General features: G+C 37.1%; 1 protein-coding gene across 8 annotated transcripts in view; it reads left to right on the top strand.

Annotated features, from left to right (window-relative positions):
* The window catches only part of MAP3K5 (mitogen-activated protein kinase kinase kinase 5), a 247,245-nt gene that overhangs the window by 150,130 nt on the left and 74,191 nt on the right, over nucleotides 1-22,924 (top strand). For all 8 annotated transcript variants that reach the window (XM_073789644.1, XM_073789647.1, XM_019951636.3 and 5 more), the window contains 3 exons: nucleotides 2,421-2,533; nucleotides 8,166-8,325; nucleotides 10,750-10,903. In XM_073789644.1, coding sequence (XP_073645745.1) covers nucleotides 2,421-2,533; nucleotides 8,166-8,325; nucleotides 10,750-10,903 — 427 coding nt within the window. The remainder of the gene's footprint in view (nucleotides 1-2,420; nucleotides 2,534-8,165; nucleotides 8,326-10,749; nucleotides 10,904-22,924) is intronic.

Raw genomic sequence — 22,924 nt, 5'->3', positions numbered from 1 at the left:
TGCCCCTATAGTGACAAAAGCAATTCAGCTCTCCTTGGTAGGACACGTCCCTGTTCGGAATTTTATTTCAGTGATTTTGTTGTGCTGTTGCTTCCATAGATCTCCAGCATCTATAAAAATATGTTTTTGATGTGTATCCTTTTTCCCACCTAGTTGTTGTAGCAGGAGTGATGGCTCCCAAGTAGACTATTATTTCTTACCTGGAAACTCAGGTTTTCCCCTGACATTGACTATTCTTCTAATTTAAACAGTTACATAGCTTTCCAACATTCGGAATACATTTTATTCCATATTCCATTTTATAATATTGTGGGAAACTTAGGAAGTACTGTTTCATGTTGTAACAAATATTCTTGTAACCAAATTTCTGATTACATATTTAATGTTTTTTCTTAGTATAAACCCATAGATATGGAAATCTTGTGTCAATAGGTATGCATTGCTTTTTTTAATATTTTACAATTTTTGATAGATATTGGCAAATTTCTGCCGAGAGATACTATACTAATGTACTTTTACAGTGTGTGAGAATTTCCACTTCCTTAAGACTTTCTCCTCGATACCCAGCTTATTATTATGGAGTTCTGTGAGCCATAAAAAGTATAAATTACTAATTTATTGCATCTATATTTTGGTTAAAATATTCTTAAATGTATTGTTCATGGTAACAGAAAAAACAGCTATAAGCGCAATTTTTCCTTTTGGTTAGTTTGACACACAGGAAGCACTTAGTCAATATTTATTGGTTGATTTGGTGTTATCTTGCTTTCTGCATCTTCCTTTGAATATGTTGAAGAGAACTATTCCATGTTCTTTTCTTTCAGGAGAAATGAAAGAATGTATTTGTTGAAAAATATTATGTATCTTGATATGAATTTGTGGAAACTATAAAGTATTGGTAGAAAGAAAGGTATTAACTCCTCTCTTCTCCTATATCTTTTTTTGCTGGGACCTTCTACTTGCCTCTGAACAAACACAAAGACCTTTGGGTCTTATATGAGTCTAAGACTTACAAATCATGTCTTTCCTTGGTATGACCTGCTTTGGATATCAGCAGTCTGGGTACATGCTTTTTCCATTTTAGATTTGGGAAACACCTGTACTTCTGGAAAGAGAAAAATGCTTTTTAATCAGCAGCAGTGATGCAGTTAGAAATATTTTTTTCTTATTTCACATATATAACTATTCGAGCCAACTAGTTAAGATTAATAGTTATTTGAGTTTTGTTTCCTTTCAGAGACACTTTTTTTGCTTAAAAAGTAAGACCCTTAAAAAGGGCACATGATTCTCAATATTCAGAAAAGATGTACTTTTCTTCTGAAGTTTACCTTACCATTTTAAATTATGGAAAACTTAAGGTGTATATAAAAGCCAAGAATATACTCTAATGTACATTATTGTGGGGGCTGCCATTTTGGCAATTCACACCTTTCAGTTTCACAGTTAATGATTTTAATAAGAATGCCTCTATCTTGGAATTTTAATGTGTTTTTCCCTAGGTATCCTTTTTTTTGTATCATTAAATGGTTATTCATTAGGTATTTAGTCTTTATATTTTCCTTGATCTGATTTTTTTAAACAGCTATTTCATTTTTCATGTTTGGCTCAGTTTCTATTAGTCACTAGGGCATTTATTTTAATTTTGTTCTTCTTCATGCTCTTAAATGAAATAATATTGAATATTGTTGCCTGTTAAATGACGTATGTGAGGAGACCCTTGAATGGAACCTAGGAAGTGTTACCTTGAAAATACAGGGGATGTACAAACACTGAAGTCTTCTCAAATTGTGAAACGTTTTTAAAGGTTGATATTCAGTTTCATGCATATTCAGAAAAGTGTTCTCATTCTCTTTGAGCCAAAATTAGTATGCACAGGCACAATCTCTGTTTTCCTTAATTTCTTACTACAACTGACATTCTTTATTGCATTTCTATATCACTCTTATGGAAGTGATTGTTTCAGTATGTTACATAAATGATCTTCCTCATTGTTTTGTGTGTGTGTGTATATATATATATATATATATATTTTGCTTTGTGTATTTTTGAATCTTTTAAAAACTACTTAAAATATGTACAGGGTTCTTATCTTTAAATTTTCACTGTTTACACATGTTTGCGCACACACACACGCTCTCTCACATTTCTGGAAGACTTTGAAGAGAGGATTTTTTTAAAGACTGGAGATGCTATGACGAGGCTGAGTTAAGTGAGGGGAATGCCATGTTGCTGAGGGTGAGGGTATATAGTCACTTAAGCATTAAATCCTAATAGCACACTAGATTCTGGGGTGAAAGCCGTGGAATATTTTTACTTGCTCAGGCCTTGGAGTTATGCAAACAGAAGCTATTGCAAACTCAAACTTTCATGACTGAAAAAGTAAACTCGTACATTTGTGTGTGTGTGTGTTTTTTTTATAGGTTCAAAAAGGCATTTGAATCTGAGCCAACACTACAGTCAGGAATTAATTATGCGGTCCTCCTCCTGGCATCTGGGCACCAGTTCGAATCTTCCTTTGAGCTCCGAAAAGTTGGTAATTACAGCTTGACGCTTTCCATGGAAATCAAGAAACTGTACCCAACGATACAAAGAAAAAGAATCTTTGATAGATAGTCCCTTTGCTTTCTGTCCCATCTGACTTCCTAAAAAACAAATTACATTTCCTTATTTAATGTTTCATATTGTTGTGCAAAATCCTGACATTGGGTTGTAATTCAGTTTTTAGTTTATTTTACCTGATATTTTTAATTCCAGCTCAAACTAATTAAAAATATGGGCTCTGCATTCAGCCCTCAACTGCCAAATAATATAGTGTTTTGTGGAACATCAGGGAAGTTTCCTATCTTAGATTGATTTTGCTTTCCTGGGGCTGAAAGAAAGAAAGAAAGAAAGGGAGGAAGGAAACTCTGATATTTCCTGTTTCTGTTTCTTGTACACTTGCCCGTATGATTTCAGTTTTGTTGGAGGTGGAGCCTCCCAAACCCCTAGAACAACAGGTCAAGCAGATGGCAGTCTTGGCAGTGACTGGTCTCCTCAGAGACCATCTCTGAATTGTAGCCATTGATAGAATGTGCTTTTTTCCCTTTTATCAGTGGACATTGTCTCATATGCTGACCCTTCTTTGGAATTTTTGAAGATTAGGATAACTCAGTGAACAAATTCTGTGTGATTTCCTTGGTTCTGGCTTTGATAACATTTTTTAAGGTTCTAGATATTGAATACTATCTAAGGTAATCAGATTTTGCTCTCTTTTGAGTGTCTAACCCCTCTCTTTCAGAGACCCTTTACAACTCTTGCAGGAGTTTTTACTACAGACATAGAAATAGTTTACCATATTTTTCGTAGAGGAAAAAAATTTATCTTAGTTAAGCTATGAATTGTAGAAGAAACTTTTCCTTTAAGATTTTTAACTGGAGAAATGTTTTGTTTAATTTGTCATAAGAAAAAATGAGCCCTGGACTTTTTTTTTACATTATTTGGGAAAGACTAATAAAATGGCCTTATATGATGTTCTGGGAAATCTTTGAGGCAAGTAAAGTTTGAGTATTAAGTACGTTTTAAAAGACGCAGACTAAAAGAATGATACAATGGTTGTTGCTGCTGGATTGCAGTGGTATTCAATGCACAAAGTTTTATTTGAAATAATATTTTTAGTTGGAAAATGAAATCAGTAAAATATACACTTTTCATAAATATAATTATTTTATTATAAATAATTATTTATTATAATTAAATTATAATTATAATAAAATTCTGCATCTAAGGTTATTTTAAAAACTCTACACTAGCCAAAACTCCTTATGCATCAGTGATCTAAAAATGATTTGTATTGCTCTGTTCTTGAACTTGAGGTTGAAGCCTGCAGATCATCACAGAATTTGACACTGATTTGCATGTGTAAGTAGAGCAGTAACATAGTGGTTTGAAATGTACCTATTCTAAATTCTCATTTTTAAGTTAAATGTAGATTAAAATGGTCAGTAGATCTTAAATGTTCTCACCACAAAAAAGAAGTGGAAATTATATGACATGTTGGAGGTGTGAGCTAAGGCTACAGTGTGATCATTTTGCCAGATATAAGTGTATCGAATCAACACATTGTACACCTTAAACTTACACAATGCTATGTCAATTATACCTTTCAAAAGCTGGGGGAAAGAAAAAGGGTGGTCAGCACTCTGAGGTTTGAGGAACTGTGATTAATGTAACTTTGTAAAGGAAACACACTTCAATTTTTTCCAAGAAGAGCTGATTCATAATACATGTTGAACAAACATTTGAAAGCATATGAAGTTGAATTTTTAATTTTGGAAATTGCAAAACATACACAGACTTAAAATCTGACTTGACGATAAATTTTTAGTTCCCATAAGAGCTAAGTTTTAGGCTTCTAAAATACTGTGATATACACTCTAAACTATATGTCCTTAAAAACTAAAAGGCAATTAAAACTCACTAATTTAGATTCTACTCAATCACCAATTATGCTAATCAACATAGGTTGACCTAAAGCTAATATTTATATGGTAAAATAGAGTTAAAGGGATTTCAAGGAAAATAGTTTGACTAAATAAATGAATATTTTAATATAATAATTTTATTAGTAATAGTATATAATAAAAAAAGATTGATAACATATCTGGCATATTTAAAAATATAAGTTGCATTCTCTTTTTAATCAAAATTTTTAGTAATTTATATCTTCTCCCACTTTTTTTTTATTGGTTCCCTGCAAATATACAAATTATTCTGAGTTCCTGAGTTCTGATAGTAATCAGACTTTAATTTATAAAATCTTTTCTTTAGATGTATTTTGAAATTTGATTTATTCATAAAGGATAAGCAATTAAAGATTAAGATGTCATAAGAAGATCACTAAATCTGAGGCTTTCCAAACGTATCATCTTCACTTTAAGAACTCTAATGTAAGAACAGTTCTTAGCTGTCATAATCTGTTGCCCAAAGACTCTTAATTCTAGTTGTGTGTTTGTTTGAGGTTGTGACTAATTGCTTCATGATCTGTGTTTTAATTTCCCAGTTTTTGAATAATCACTGATGTTTGTACTGTTTAGAACTAGGATTTAAAAACACAGAACCGCTTCTTACATCTTTATCCTTTTTTCAGCTTCACAAGTCTTAAAATTAATATTCAAACTTGAGCTAAATAAAAGATGATTCTCCCATCTTCTGTGGAATTTTTCAACCATGAGACACTTTATGAGATGATGATGTAATAAAAGAACAGTGTGATTGGAATTGAGACAAACCACTATTTGAATCTTATTTTCAGGGAGCTATTAAAATAAAATTTGTATTACTGAATATAAAAATCCATGAGTCTAAAAGGATAATCAAGAAAAAGAAATCAAAACTAAAACAAAACGCGTCACCAACCACAAAACAACTCACTTGCCATCTATGGAAGTGACCAAATTCTTAGAAAATTGAAAATTATAAGGAAAAAAATTCAAAATTTAAAATTCCTCTTAAAGGGATACTATAGTTCATCCAGTTGAGGAGGTAAAGCTCTTCTTAAGACATGCTACATACTAACTGTATATTCTTCAGGAGAATGTATTCTTCAAAAGAATGCTAGCTAATAAAGTAGAAGGAATGATAAAGTTGATAATGCTAGTGATATTAAAATAATGATTCTGACAAGGATCATCAATTAGAACTAAAACCATTAAGATGCTTATTTTTTTAAATTTTCATTTGCCATATTTACATGATACCAAAGCTCACCCACAGATTGCTTGTTAATAACAAAGGAACAAACGTTCCCATACAATTCATTGTATATATTCCCTCGAGGGATCCAGCTGTCAGTGATCCAACCAGCATCCCTAATGGTGGGATGGCTGGATGTGTGCCACCTGATATGGTGAATGTGAAATAAGTGGTTTAAAAAAACAATGTTTCCTTTTTCCTCCATCATATTGGCAAAGATGAAAGGACATGATAGTGTCCGTAATATCAGCACTTAAAATGGGCATACCTTCTGTCCCTAACAAGTCCAGGTTTAGGACTTTATTACAAAGAAGTAATCGAACAAGTGCACAAAGCGACGTGTATAAGAATGTTTATAGTAATAAAAAGCAGCCACCATCTGCATTTGGGGAAATTAAAATGATCCATCCATATACTAAAATACTATTTGCCATTTAAAAATAAAATTTTGTCTGAATGCTGAATGGCTTAGGGTAACAATCATGTGACAGATTTATGCCAAGGCTAACGTTAATATCACCCTCATAGAATGAACTTCTGGGAAGCATGAATAAACCTGAAATTTTATTTTAAAACTAATGTTGTAATTTTACTATTAAACACTTTCATAGTCCCTATTTAAATGTTTAAATGGTTTGGCACTAGATCAGTTCTGCATTCATTGTTCCCAAGTATGACACAAAAAAGAGAATTCATTTTCAACTGAGGTTGAGACACATATTTTTAGTGTCTGATTTCCCCCCTGCACTTTCTTCTTCCATTTGTATTTGTTGTATTTTTTATGTCCAGATAGGAGATCATGGATGTTGTTGCATACACATGTGTAATTTTTCTCATCTCATGAAATTTTAAGGTGGCAAAGCCGTTCTTTTTAATTTATCATCTCAAAATGTGAAGAATTCCCAGATGGACTTTTTCCTAAAAGTTTCTTGGCTTAAGTGGAATTATATGATAAAAAGCAGCATAAAGTTTGTGGGGTTTTCTTTGTTTTGTTTTTTTGCGGTATGCGGGCCTCTCACTGTTGTGGCCTCTCCCGTTGCGGAGCACAGGCTCCGGACGCGCAGGCTCAGCGGCCATGGCTCACGGGCCCAGCCCCTCCATGACATGTGGGATCTTCCCAGACTGGGGCACGAACCCGTGTCCCCTGCATCAGCAGGCGGACTCTCAACCACTGCGCCACCAGGGAAGCCCAGCATAAAGGTTTTTAAAGGTTGTTTTGTTTTGTTAAAGTATAATTTTCAAAAAAGATAAATTTATGACTCTCAGAAAATATAAAATATTACTCTATTTAATTCAGTTAACGTGGAAACAGTAAGAGGCTATGTCCCGTTTAAAGTTTATTTAAGAAGACTAGGGTATTCATAATTGAAGAAAGAAATGTTAGAATCAGATATCCGAGTTTGATTGTTTTAAAAAGCTTGTTTATGTCCAACAGTTTATAAATCTTAGGGATTCACTGCTTAACTAGGCAGAAATTATTTACATCTCTCCTGAACAAAAACATATTATACAAGTTAACAGGTAAACTTCTCTAAGATCGTTAATAAACAGTGAGATGAACTTAGCTACACTTTCCCTAGACAGTCCTTGAGTGGCCTTATGCCTCCATATGATATTGAAATGACATGTTCCACATTTTTACCTTACTCCCAAATCTCAGATAACTTTCCTGACATTTAGTAACTTTCCTGTCATATGTTATGGATGTTAGTGGCAATTCTACGGAGATATATATATTTTTAAGCAAACAAATCCTTCCAAATGCAAAAATAATACAAGGCAGAGTAGAGATAAAAAGTTAGAATGAAATGGAAAGAACCCAGAAGTAACAAAACAATGTTAAAAAAGAACAAAGTTGGAGGATTTACATGACCTGATTGTTACAAAGCCACAGTATTCAAGACAGTGTTATTTGTCAGTTTCCTTATTTCTTTAACTTTGTAAGTGTATAAGTGTTTTCGCATAATTATTATAACATTTTACTCTTGTAAACTATATGTACTGTATACATTTATACTTCACCTGATGAATAGAATTTCTGTATATTTCCCTTTCAAGTAATTTAAGAATCCATGATATAGTAAGGGAAAGAAGGAGGTTACACAGCAAGAGGTTGAGTGTTATCACCTTTTAACTTATGCATATATAAAAATTCTAGAACGATGTACATCAGTGTGACACTGACAGTTATTTTGTGGTTTTCAAATTGAGGGAAATTTTCACTTGCTTCTGTGTACCTTTCTGATTAGTCTGCTTTTTTTTTTTCTTTTTTTTTTTTTTTTACAGTGAACTTAAGCCCTTTTTAGAATCAGAAACTTAACAAAACTATTTTAATCTGAAAGGAGGAATGAAAGCTTAGTTTTGCTTTTTAATAAAACGTCAGCTCTGCCTGCCTGCCATGTGTTGTAAAGTTATTCTTCCTTTTCATCTTCTAGGGGTGAAGCTCAGTAGCCTTCTTGGTAAAAAGGGAAACTTGGAAAAGCTCCAGAGCTACTGGGAAGTTGGATTTTTCCTGGGAGCAAGTGTCCTGGCCAATGACCACTTGAGAGTCATTCAAGCATCTGAAAAGCTTTTTAAACTGAAGACACCTGCATGGTAATAGTAAATTGTTAGGTGTTTGTACAGTTATTTTTGATAAAAGCTCCTATCACTTGTTTCTAAATTGTTAAATCTGTTGAACTGACAATTGGGGAATTTTATTTGCTTAGAGAATAAAATGCAGAATCTAGAGGAAAAAGTGATTGATGCTCGTAAATAAAATGTGTTATATGTAGGTTCTGATGGCTTTGGACACACGTATGTCCACCAGCCACCAAGCTTAGCTTTTCCATCACACTGACCAACCTGCTAGCCTAGGTTGGGCAGGGTCACCCACTTGAATCATGCAAAGGCCTCGAATTTTATACCTGCAACTCTAATCAGCAGATTCACAAGCTTCCATCTCAGCCTTCCCAGCCTCCGCTCCAAACATGTGCCCTTTGTTTCCTTCATGATCTAATCTCACTTTTGGAATTCTCATTCTTGCTTTTCACTTCTTTTTACTCAGGGTTTACTGACACATTTAGATGTTTCCTATATTATATGTGTTTTTCTAATTTCAAATTTTTCTTGGGATGTACCCAAGTCTCATCACTATGGATGTGGTAATTGGAGAGATGAAAACAAAATTCCATCTGCATTTAGGACTGTTTTTTTTTTTTTTTTTTTGCGGTACACGGGCCTCTCACTGTTGTGGCCTCTCCCGTTGCGGAGCACAGGCTCCGGACGCGCAGGCTCAGCGGCCATGGCTCATGGGCCTAGCCGCTCCGCAGCATGTGGGATCTTCCCAGACCGGGGCACGTGTCCCCTGCATCGGCAGGCAGACTCTCAACCACTGCGCCACCAGGGAAGCCCAGGACTGTTTTTGAATGCTAATTTTATCGTGCATCACATGTAATGATTGACCATTAGCTGTAAAGACTTTTAAAGGTTAACTGTGATATCAAGAAAAGCTCAGAGCGCCCAGAGCTCAGGCCACGAGGGACCATTTGAGGAAATTCCCACCATGGTAGACCTTCATGGATTCTTAAAGCATTTCCTCACATTCAGATCTCCTTTATTAGCAAATCCTCCCCAGCATTGCTCTCATAGTGATCTTTCTAAAATGCATGTTTGACCCTTCCCCTCCACTGAAATCTTTAAATCAGTGTAGTTTAATGCCTCCCCACAGCCTAAGGGATAAAGTCCACCTCCTTGGCGTGGCAAACAAGGTTTGCCCTTAGTCATTAAACCTCAGCTCTTGTCACACCCCTAGGTTTATGCTGCTCTCTATTTACTCTGAACGTGCCAGTTTCTGACGTCATGCCATTGTGTCTCAGCACACACTGAGCATCGTCTTCCAGCCCTCTTCTCCACCTGGGGAACACTCACGAATCACATCAGCTCATAAATCACATGCTGGCCTAAAGCCCTTCCCCACACCCAGAGAGACGATGGTGGATGCTGTTACATACACTGTGATTCTTTCATCTCCGGAAATTTTCTTCTTTCGTGTTTCCGTCGTTCTTCAGTCATATCTCTATTGATACTGACTGTATGACTTTTGTTAGTCGTATCTCTGTGAGTTACAGCTCTGTGGGCATTTATTTCATGGTGCTGTAATACCTGTTACATTTCTGTCTCCTCAACACTATGTGCAGCTTGAGGACAGGGCTGTACTGTCAGTAGCATGTCGACGGCAGGCATTCAGCAAATGGCATGAAAATAACTGAACCAATAAATGCACACGTTTACATGCAGCCAAGTTGGTTATTTCTTTATGTGACCATTCCGATGACGGCTGAAGAGGAGACTGAAGCATGGTTATAAAGAGCTTTGGTCTGAGGTGTCTTGGCCTCTGTTGACAAGAAAACAGACGTTATTTTATGCAATAGTAATAACAACCACAAAACAATGCTTTGTTTCCATTAGCTTAATGTTAACTTCCATGTCTATAGTTTACAAAGTGCTTGCTTACCCATTATCTCATATAATTATCTTGCTCCTCATTTTTTCCTGACTTTTTCCTTTGAGGCACCATCTGTCTTAAGGTTTGAGGATATTTGTATAATATATATGAGCTGAGTTACTTTAGAGCAAAATAATATCCCTTATGATCGGTCTACTTAGAAAAGCTCTCTCAAGGGAGCATATTTTAAAACAAATGCATTAACCACTTTCTTGAATAGAATAGGCATTACTTTAAAAGTCATGTTTTAAGTAGGTGTATTGTTTAGTCCAAGTTACTTAAGCTGTCTAAACCTCAGTTTCCTCATCTTTACAATGGAGGTAAAATGGCCTACTTTACTGAATTTTTGTGAGATTTAAGTGAGATAACATGTGATAGTACATGACATATAACAAATAATAAAGTTTAGTGACTTGGCATGCATAATTATTAATGCCGTATTTAAATTACATTTACAGAGTAAGACTGGGATAGATGGAACAGGTGGTTCTACATTTGCCTATTATGTGTCTTATATCTTTTGATTTTTTTAGGTACCTCAAGTCTATTGTAGAGACGATTTTGATATATAAGCATTTTGTGAAACTGACTTCAGAACAGCCCATGGCCAAGCAGGAACTTGTGGACTTCTGGATGGATTTCCTGGTTGAGGCCACAAAGACAGATGTCACTGTAGTTAGGTTTCCAGTAAGTACTCTTCACTTAACTCTAAGGACATTTATGTTTTGTTTCCTTTATTTGAAGAACACCTTGGACTTGTGATTGTGACTGTATTAATGTGCTGGTTTTCATGCCCTAAAAAGAAAATGGTCATCTGGTTAATATATTTATTTTCTACAAATTGGTTTGCTTTAGCTTACTTTTTAAAATAACTTCTCACAATCGAGAAATAAGATACATTTTCATGCTTTTTCCGTGAAACGTGTTGGTTTCCTTTGATAAGTTGTAACATGTGCTTCCCCAAGAAAAGATTATCTCTTAGCTCAGGAAGTCAAGATATCTCTTCAGACCAGATGAATGGCTGGTTTTCATTCGTACTACAGTTTTGTTGACATTGTCAACATCAATATCATCAACATTATTGTGGTGAAAAGTGTCAGGCTCACCTGCATTGTTACTCCATCACTACCACTTACTACCCATGTGGGTCAGAGTTAGATGCGGTGTCCCCAGTCACTTTTTACAGTGCTTTAGAGGATGGGAAATGATGCCTTATAGGTTCTGGTCTGCAACTCATTTTGGCTAGTCTCTATCAAATTTACATATTTAAATGTATCTCACACACACACACACACACACACACACACATGCACATACACTTTAAAAATATATTGTCCATCTCAGCTGATGCCATCCCCATACTGATAGTTCTTGGAATACCATCCAAAGCAATATAGCTTTAGTATCCAATTCAAGAAGTACTGGCAACTGACTGTGTACACAGATCTCTTCCCATGTCAAAGTGATGCCATAAATCTCTCTGTTTTTAGCTCTCTTTGTCTCAGTCTTTCATACTCAGAGGTGGTGACAACTCTCAATTTTTTTTTCAATTCTTTTTATAAAATCTTGTTTTCTAGTTCTTGTTGGTAGGATCAAATGTTTCATTTAATTAAATCCATCACTGGCATTAACTCTCTTCCTTTACTCTTGCTTCCAGATGAAGCCGTAAGCTCAGCAGGATCTTTAGTTGAAAAACCTTTCAAACTAAAACACTTCACTCTATTTTCTAGCCTAGATAATGTGTAGTCTAGGAAAATACTTATCTCAGAGTGAGCTGGCAGCTTGCCTTTAGCTGGTGCTCTGATGGTAGTAAATGTGGTAGTGAAAGAAGACAGCACAGAACTGAAGTATTTAATCAACTGTTGCTGGACTAAGAAAGTTGGCTATGAGAGGAAACCACTCATATCAGCTATTCTGAGCTAATTTAAATTACTTTAACATGAATTAGTCTGTCATAAGGTGAATATAAAAAAAAATAAAACCAGAAAATAATAAGAGAGAAGCTAGGAGAATATAGGTATATACTCCAGGAAAGAGAGGCTTTCTTAAGCCAGAAAGGGACCTATAAGCCCCAAAGGCAAACATTGACCAATTTGGTTTCATTAAAAATTCAAGTTTTTGTTCACCTTAAAAAAAAATCCACCATAAACATGGCAAATGCTAGGTAGGGAGAGAATATTTAATACTAGTGCTGCAAAAGGATCAATTTGTCAAATATGCAAAAAAACAAAACAAACACAAACAAACAAAAACAACTCCTACAGACTGATAAGCAAGAGAAACAGAAAAATGGTCAAATCCTATGAAAAGGTAATTAACCTCACTAGGTAGCCAAAAAATGCAAATTAACACAAGACAAGACACCATTGTACCTCTGCCATTTTGCATGTGTGCAAATATATGTATAGGATAAATTCCCAGAAGTGGAATAGATTCATATTGCATGTTGCCTTCTGTAGGGATGATATCAGTTGACATTCCCACTGGCAATACATGAAACTACCTGCTTTCACAAAGTTTCTCCAAACAAGTGTATTTATCAGGTTTGTACTTTTGCTAAACATATAGATGAAAAATGGCATATTGGGTCATTTGAGTTAGTATTTCTCTTATTATGCGTGAGTTTATGCACATAATTAAGTTCATATGTTTAAAAAACCACTCAGTGATTTAAAAAAAAGAGAAGAATTTGTTGCCAACATTTAAAAATGAAGAGAGTTGAACCTTCTGTGCTGGCTGTGAGGGAGTAAATGGTCTTGATACTGCTATAAATCGCTGTAAATCTGAGATAATCTCTTCTTGGGAAAGCACATTTTACAACTTATCAAAGGAAACCACCAAAATATATAAAACAACTGTTTGCAGGCATTAAACAGCAATCATGTGAGGGCTGCCATCCTTGAGAGGGGAGGTACTAGAGCTGAGTCCCACCTTCACCTCCTCTTTTCTCACTAAGGTCATTTTTCTGGCTGCAGCCCAAGGAGGTGGCTTCTCCCTGGGCAGCACTGGCAGGGATCAGTGTTCAGGATCCTAAGACAGCTGGAATATGAGGGACAGGGTGTTGGAGAAGGGGGAGCCTTGACAAGTGAGCCCCAGGATTCTGCCTGCGTATTTCTCTTGAGCCCTAGGGCACCTCCTCGATGGTGTGAACGAGGAGTAAGCATGTCCTGAATAAACACAAGTTCCAGTCCCAATATTTGATTAAAATTGGGTTTTGGATGAAACCTACATGGCTTAAATAAACTTTATCAAGGTAAGTTCCCTTGCTGATTAGGAGATCAGGACCAGAAGTGGCAGAGAGCATCTTTTGGAAGGCTGACAAGTCTGCAGATATTCCAGAGAATAAATAATGCAGGGATAAGTTGTTGGACTTTGAGCCCAGACTGTGGTCCACAAAGCATCTAGTTGAGAGTATAGAGCCCATGCTTTACAAGTAAAGGCAAAACTAAAACAAAGCTGCAATAAAAGTATGCCTTGATAAGATCCAGATCATACACTGATAATTTAACTGTTATGTAGGTGAAAAAAAACCAAAAACACAAAAACTTTGGAAAGATATTATCCTGAGCCTCTGCAATGTGTCATTCAGATGTATTAAAGATTACTAGACGTTCTAAGGGGCAGGAAAAAGTGACATAATAAGAGCTAAAACCAGGCAATAGAGGTATTCCCCAAGGTGATTCTCATGTTGTAGTTCCCAGGTAAGGACGTCACATAAGTATAATACGATTTTAAGGAAGATAAAGGAAAAGATGGACAAAATGGATGGAAAGGTGGAGTATTTCAGCTGAAAAATAAAGTTTATAAAACGTCAAATGAAAAATAAGGAGAATTCACATAAAATTCCAGATCTTTAACTACTCTTGAAAAATTAAAGGGATGGGGAATTCATAACTGCATTCTCCCAAAGCAGCAATCTCCTGAGCCAACTGGATGCTACCATTTAAGAGGTCAATTACAGTCCCATTCATCCTGCTTCACTCACTCACCTTTTCCACTCACTCCCTGAAATCACTGGAATTTGCTGCCCATGCTCTACTGCATAGAGAAAGGCAAGCTTCTAGTGCCTGTGGTTCTGCGTCAGTCACTATAACTCTTCGTGTCCTGAGAGTAGCAGCTTCTGTAGCTCACACTTGTGAAGGCTGTGATAGGTCTTGATTGGGGTGATTACCTTATCCTTCTTTGGAAGTGGGTTTGACCAGGTTACTTATATTAGAAAATATTTAGGGGAGATTGGGTCAAGATGGCAGAATTGAAGGACGTGTGAGCACTCCCTCTTGCGAAAGCACCAGAATCACAATTAACTGCTGAACAGTCATCAACAGGAAGACACTGGAACTCACCAAAAAAAAGACACCCCACATCCAAAGACAAAGGAGAAGCCACAATGAGACTGTAGGAGGGGCGCAATCACAGTAAAATCAAATCCCATAACTGCTGGGTAGGTGACTCAAAAACCGGAGAACAGTTATACCACAGAAGCCCACCCACTGGAGTGAAGGTTCTGAGCCCCACGTCAGGCTTCCCAACCTGGGGGTCCAGCAACAGGAGAAGGAGTTCCCAGATTCCTTTGAAGAACCAGTTAATGTAGGGATCTGAGTGTATGTATCATATTGAGAACTCCATAATGGACCACGTAACAAATAATGCTACTGGTGTGAATATTATTGACAAGTAATCTATTTTGCAGCTAAGTGTTAGTTTAAGGGTTCGAAGGGTGATCCAATGTCAGTTTGAAATAACTATTTCTTGGCCTATATGGACAAATATTATTGTTGGATCTAGTCTGGTAATGAAAGCATATGAGACAGACTTCAGACTTTGAAGGCTAGCGGGATTTGATTGCAGGACTTCAGCAGGACTGGGGGAAACAGAGACTCTACTCTTGAAGGGCACACAAAGTAGTGTGTGCATCAGGACCCAGGGGGAAGGAGCAGTGACCCCATAGGAGACTGAACCAGACATACCTGCTAGTGTTGGAGGGTCTCCTGCAGAGGAGGCGGGTGGCTTTGTCTCACCATGAGGGCAAGGACACTGGCAGAAGTTCCAGGAAGTACTCCTTGGCAGGAGCCCTCCTCAAGGCTGCCATGAACCCCACCAAAGAGCCTGTAGCCTCCAGTGCTGGGTTCCTCAGGCTAAACAATCAACAGGGAGGGAACTCAGCCCCACCCATTAGCAGACAAGCAGATTAAAGGTTTACAGAGCTTTGCCCACCAGAGCAACACCCAGCTCTACCCACCACCAGTCCCTCCCATCAGGAAGCTTGCACAAGCCTCTTAGATAGCCTCATCCACCAGAGGGCACAGCAGAAGCAAGAAGAACTAGAGTCCTGCAGTCTGTAGAATGAAAACCACATTCACAGAAAGATAGCCAATGAAAAGGCAGAAGACTATGTACCAGAGGAAGGAACAAGATAAAACCTCAGGAAAACAATTAAATGAAGTGGAGACAGGCAACTTTCCAGACAAAGAATTCAGAATAATGATAGTGAGGATGATCCAGGACCTTGGAAAAAGAATGGAGGACAAGATCAAGCAGATGTAAGAAATGTTTAACAAAGACCTAGAGGAATTAAAGAAAAAAAACCAGAAGAATTAAAGAACAAACAGAGATGAAGAGTACAATAAATGACATGAAAAAGACACTAGAAGGAATCACTAGCAGAATAACTGAGGCAGAAGAACGGATAAGTGACCTGGAAGACAGAATGGTAGAATTCACAGCTGCAGAACAGAATAAAGAAAAAAGAATGAAAAGAAATGAAGACAGCCTGAGACATCTGGGACAACATTAAACACACCAATATTTGCGTTATAGGGGTCCCAGAAGGAGAAGAGACAGAGAAAGGACCCGAGAAAATATTTGAAGAGATTATAGTTGAAAACTTCCCTAACATGGGAAAAGAAATAGTCACCCAAGTCCAGGAAGTGCAGAGAGTCCCAGGCAGGATAAACCCAAGGAGAAACACGCCAAGACACATAGTAATCAAACTGACAAAAATTAAAGAAAAATTATTAAAAGCAACAAGGGAAAAATGACAAATAATATACAAGGAAACTCCCATAAGGTTAATAGCTTATTTCTCAGCAGAAACTCTGCAAGCCAGAAGGGAGTGGCACGATATATTTAAAGTGATGAAAGGGAAGAACCTACAACCAAAATTACTCTACCTGGCAAGGCTGTCATTCAGATTCGATGGAGAAGTCCAAAGCTTTACAGACAAGCAAAAGATAAGAGAATTCAGCGCCACTAAACCAGCTCTACAACAAATGCTAAAGAAACTTCTCTAAGTGGGAAACACAAGAGAAGAAAAGGACTTACAAAAACAACCCCAAAACAATTAAGAAAATGGTAACAGCAACATACATATGGATAATTACCTTAAATGTGAATGGATTAAATGCTCCAACCAAAAGACACAGGTGCACTGAATGGATACAAAAACAAGACCCATATGTATGCTGTCTACAAGAGACCCACTTCAGACCTAGGAACACGTATAGACTGAAAGTGAGGGGATGGAAAAAGATATTCCATGCAAATGGAAATCAAAAGAAAGCTGGAGTAGTAATACTCATATCAGATAAAAGAGACTTTAAAATAAAAATGTTGCAAAAGACAAGGAAGTACACTACATAATGATCAAGGGATCAATTCAAGAAGAAGATACAACAATTATAAATATATATGCACCCAACTTAGGAGCACTTCAATATGTAAGGCAAATGCTAACACCTATAAAAGAGGAAATTGACAGTAACACAGTGGTAGTGGGGGACTTTAACACCTCACTTACACCAATGGACAGATCATCCAGACAGAAAATTAATAAGGAAACACAAGCTTAAAATGACACAATAGACCAAATAGATTTAATTGATATTTATGGGACATTCCATCCGAAAACAGCAGATTACACTTTCTTCTCAAGTGCACATGGAACATTCTCTAGGATAGATCACACCTTGAGTCACAAATCAAGCCTTGGTAAATTTAAGAAAATGGAAATCATATCAAGCATCTTTTCCAACCAAAACGCTATGAGATTAGAAATGAATAACAGGGAAGAAAACACAAAAAACACAAACACATGGAGGCTAAACAATACGTTACTAAATAACCAAGAGATCACTGAAGAAATCAAGGAGGAAATCAAACAGTACCTAGAGACAAATGACAACGAAAACACGACGATCCAAAACCTATGGGATGCAGCAAAAGCAGTTCTAAGAGGGAAGTTTATAGCAATACAATCCTACCTCAAGAAACAAGAAAAATCTCAAATAAACAATCTAACCTTACACCTAAAGGAACTAGAGAAAGAACAAACAAAACCCCAAGTTAGTAGATAGAAAGAAACCATAAAGATCAGAACAGAAATAAATGAAATAGAAACAAAATAACAATACCGAAGATCAACAAAACTAAAAGCTGGCTCACTGAGAAGCAAAATTGATAAACCTTTAGCCAGACTCATCAAGAAAAAGAGGGAGAGGACTCAATCAATAAAACTTGAAATGAAAAAGGAGAAGTTACAACGGATACCGCAGAAATACAAAGCATCCTAAGAGACTACTATAAGCAGCTCTATGCCAATAAAATGGACAACCTGAAAGAAATGGACAAATTCTTAGAAAGGTATAACCTTCCAAGACTGAACCAGGAAGAAATAGAAAATATGAACAGACCAATCACAAGTATTGAAATTGAAACTGTGATCAAAAATTTTCCAACAAACAAAAGTCCAGGACCAGATGGCTTCACAGGTGAATTCTATCAAACATTTAGAGAAGAATTAACACCCATCCTGCTCAAACGCCAAAAAATTGCAGAGGAAGGAACACTCCCAAACTCATTCTACGAGGCCACCATCATCCTGATACCAAAACCAGACAAGGATGCTACAAGAAAAGAAGATTACAGACCAATATTGCTGAGTAATATAGATGCAAAAATCCTCAACAAAATACCAGGAAACAGAATCCAACAACACATTAAAAGTATCATATACAATGACCAAGTGGGATTTAACCCAGGGATGCAAGAATTCTTCAATATATGCAAATCAATCAATGTGATACAGCATATTAACAAACTGAAGAATAAAAACCATATGATCATCTCAATAGATGCAGAAAAAGCTTTTGAGAAAATTCAACACCATCTTTTTAAAAATAAATTTATTTATTTATGGCTGCGTTGGATCTTTGCTCCTGTGCGTGGGCTTTCTCTAGTTGCGGTGAGCGGGGGCTACTCTTCGTTGTGGTGCACAAGCTTCTCATTGCAGTGGCTTCTCTTGTTGCAGAGCACATGCTCTAGGCGCACGGGCTTCAGTAGTTATGGCTCACAGGCTCTAGAGCGCAGGCTCAGTAGTTATGGCGCACAGGCTTAGTTGCTCCTTGGCATGTGGGATCTTTCCAGACCAGGGCTCGAACCCGTGCCCCCCTGCATTGGCAGGTGGATTCTTAACCACTGCACCACCAAGGCAGTCCCAACACCCATTTTTGATAAAAACTATCCAGAAAGTGGACATAGAGGGAACCTACCTCAACATAATAAAAGCCATATATGACAGATCCATAGCAAACATCATTTTCAATGGTGAAAAAATGAAAGCATTTCTTCTAAGATCAGGAACAAGGCAAAGATGTCCACTCTTGCCACTATTATTCAACATAGTTTTGGAAGTCCTAGCCACGGCAATCGGAGAAGAAAAAGAAATAAAAGGAATACAGATTGGAAAGGAAAAGCAAAACTGTCACTGTTTGCAGATGACATGATAGTATACATAGAGAATCCTAAAGATGCCACCAGAAAACTACTAGAGCTAATCAATGAATTTGGTAAAGTTGCAGGATACAAAATTAATGCACAGAAATCTCTTGCATTCCTATACACTAATGATGAAAAATATGAAAGAGAAATTAAGGAAATACTCCCATGTACCACTGCAACAAAAAGGATAAAATACCTAGGAATAAACCTACCTAGGGAGACAAAAGACTTGTATGCAGAAAACTATAAACACTGATGAAAGAAATTAAAGATGATACCAACAGATGGAGAGATATACCATGTTCTTGAATTGGAACAATCAATATTGTGAAAATGACTATTCTACCCAAAGCAATCTACAGATTCAATGCAATCCCTATCAAATTACCAATGGCATGTTTTACAGAACTAGAACAAAAAATCTTAAAATTTGTATGGAGACACAAAAGAACCTGAATAACCAAAACAGTCTTGAGGGGAAAAAACGGAGCCAGAGGAATCAGACTCTCTGACTTCAGACTATATTACAAAGCTACAGTAATCAAAACAGTATGGTACTGGCACAAAAACAGGAAGATCAATGGAACAGGATAGAAAGCCCAGAGATAAACCAACACACCTTGGGTCAACTAATCTATGACAAAGAAGGCAAGGATATACAATGGAGAAAAGACAGACTCTTCAATAAGTGGTGCTGGGAAAACTGGACAGGTACATGTAAAAGACTGAAATTAGAACACTCCCTAACACCATACACAAAAATAAACTCAAAATGGATTAAAGACCTAAATGTAAGACCGGACACTATAAAACTCTTAGAGGAAAACATAGGAAGAACACTCTTTGACATAAATCACAGCAAGATCTTTTTTGACCCACCTCGTAGAGAAATGAAAATAAAAACGAAAATAAACAAATGGGACCTAATGAAACTTAAAAGCTTTTGCACAGCAAAGGATACTATAAACAGGACGAAAAGGCAACCCTCTGAATAGGAGAAATATTTGCAAATGAATCAATGGGCAAAGGATTAATCTCCAAAATATATAAACAGCTCATCCAGCTCAATATTAAAAAAACAAACAACCCAATTAAAAAATGGGCAGAAGATCTAAATAGACATCTCTCCAAAGAAGACATACACATGGCCAAGAGGCACATGAAAAGCTGCTCAGCATCACTAATTATTAGAGAAATGCTAATCAAAACTACAATGAGGTATATCACCTCACACCAGTTAGATTGTGCATCATCAGAAAATCTACAAACAACAAATGCTGGAGAGGGTGTGGAGAAAAGGGAGCCCTCTTGCACTGTTGGTGGGAATGTGAATTGATACAGCCACCATGGAAAACAGTATGGAGCTTCCTTAAAAAACTAAAAATAGAATTACCATATGACCCAGCATTCCCACTACTGGGCATATACCCAGAGAAAACCGTAATTCCAAAAGACACATGTGGGCTTCCCTTTTGATGCAGTGGTTGAGAGTCCGCCTGCCGATGCAGGGGACACGGGTTCGTGCCCCGGTCCAGGAAGATCCCACATGCTGCGGAGCGGCTGGGCCCTTGAGCCATGGCCGCTGAGCCTGCGCGTCCGAAGCCTGTGCTCCACAACAGGCGAGACCACAACAGTGAGAGGCCCGCGTACCGCAAAAAAAAAAAAAAAAAAAAGACACACGCACCCCAATGTTCATTGCAGCACTATTTACAATAGCCAGGTCATGGAAGCAACCTAAATGCCCATCGACAGACGAATGGATAAGGAAGATATGGTACATATATACAATGGAATATTAATCAGCCATAAAAAGGAATGAAATTGGGCCTTTTGTTGAGATGTGGATAAATCTAGAGACTGTCAAACGGAGTGAAGTCAGAAAGAGAAAAACAAATATCGTATATTAACGCATGTATGTGGAACCTAGAAGAATGGTACAGATGACCCGGTTTGCAGGGCAGAAATAGAGACACAGATGTAGAGAACAAGCATATGGACACCAAGGGGGGAAAGCAGGGTGGGGTGGTGGTGGTGGTGGTGTGATGAATTGGGAGATTGGGGTTGACATTTATACACTAATATATGTAAAAAAGATAAGAACCTGCTGTATAAAAATAAAATACAAAAAAAAAAGAAAATATTTAATTTAATTGTCTTCATTTATCTCACTACCATATCCATTCTCATGCTTCCAAGAAATAAGTGTGACCCTGGGCAAAAGAAAAGAGGCAAAAGTTTCTTTGGGAAATGAAAGGTCCCATCATTTATTATTATTTGAGTTCAGGTTGATTTATTCTTTTTCCTGACCTCTCTTCTGTGTATATTTTCTTTCCTTCCTACATTGGAGACCATCAACCCATCACTTAATGTCAGGCAAGAAGAAGAGGAGGTGGTGTTTTCACAGACGCTATAGGAGCTTAGATATGTACCTCTACTTAATATCTGCTCTTTAGAGTTTACAGGCCTTGCTGTCTTCCTTCATTCACACTTCAGAAGTTAGCCGTTAATTGTAATGTTAACCGATATAAAAGACTAGAAACTAAAAGCAAGAATGTGTATACTCTCTAGCAAGTTGTATCTAGCTGGTTTTGTCAAATTGCCTCCTTTTTTCTTGTCTTTTCTCAGGCTTTCTGTGACATCCACAATACGTGCTACAAATTCTTCACATTTTGTCGTTTCAAGGCCAGTTCAAAGGGCTCAGCGAGCATTAGAGAATAATAATTTCAACCAGTTTTTTATTCCGTATCTCAAGATAAGAAACACATAGTTCATATTATATCTATTAGAAATATTTGAGACAATACCACCATCATTTAAGAAGACAGGAGATAACCTGTGCTCTGCTTTTCTAATGTTAGATAGCAGGCCACGTCATTAGGGAACAAGGTATGTTCTCATTGTCAGCGGAGTGACTTGGGTGCGATTTTGGGAAACCCACCTTTTATTCCCTATTATTCGTTTTAATTTCACAAACACTGGGATACTCAGATTTGAGAGCACCATTTCTGCCAAATTCAGATTGAATATTAATGATCTTCATTATTATTCACTGGTGCCACTTAGCTGTTGATGGGAATTTGGACCTTGATTCACACAATATGTTTCTGAATCAGACTATGTTCCCCAGTGGGCTCTTACTGTGTGTTTATTTTGATACATGTCATCTTATTTTCATAGCTAGAGCCTGACCAAGAATTCTTTATGCCCTTAAAGTTTTTTATGCTCAAGTAAAGAAAATTTTGTCTTTCTAATCCCCTTTCTCTAGTTCTCTGTACCTGAACTTAAAGAAAAAGTATTCCAGTTTCTCTGAGTGTTAAGTATTTTCTTTTCTTTCCAAGTATTTCTACTTAAGACTGCACAGAAATTTTGAGCTAGATAGGTGCCTTTAAGTGTTTGTACAAATAGGTAATATCTGTAGCACCTTTGAAATCAGGGCACGTGTGGCATTTTAATGTTATTTGCTCCTAATATGAGATATTAGCAATAATATAATACATCATCCAGTCCTTTGATGGAGATTCTCATCTCACTTGTCATATATCCCTCATATATCTCCAAAACAGGAGCAAAGTTAAAGTCTCTTTCTCTCACAAAGTTTAAATCATTATTAAAGATACCAGTCTTATCTTTTTTTTTTTCTTTTTTTGCGGTACGTGGGCCTCTCACTGTTGTGGCCTCTCCCGTTGCGGAGCACAGGCTCCGGACGCGCAGGCTTAGTGGCCATGGCTCACGGGCCCAGCCGCTCCGCGGCATGTGGGATCTTCCCGGACAGGGGCACGAACCCGTGTCCCCTGCATCGGCAGGCGGACTCTCAACCACTGTGCCACCAGGGAAGCCCACCGGTCTTATCTGGAAGGCAGTGCAAAAACATTTTATTATTTCATGCAACTACGTTCATTTCTTTGGTTTATATATAAAACTCTTTCAATAATA

Source organism: Tursiops truncatus, chromosome 12, assembly GCF_011762595.2.
Source record: "Tursiops truncatus isolate mTurTru1 chromosome 12, mTurTru1.mat.Y, whole genome shotgun sequence".
Lineage (NCBI taxonomy): Eukaryota > Metazoa > Chordata > Mammalia > Artiodactyla > Delphinidae > Tursiops > Tursiops truncatus.
Note: the sequence above shows the minus strand (reverse complement) of the source record. Positions and strands in the feature narration are given on the sequence as shown.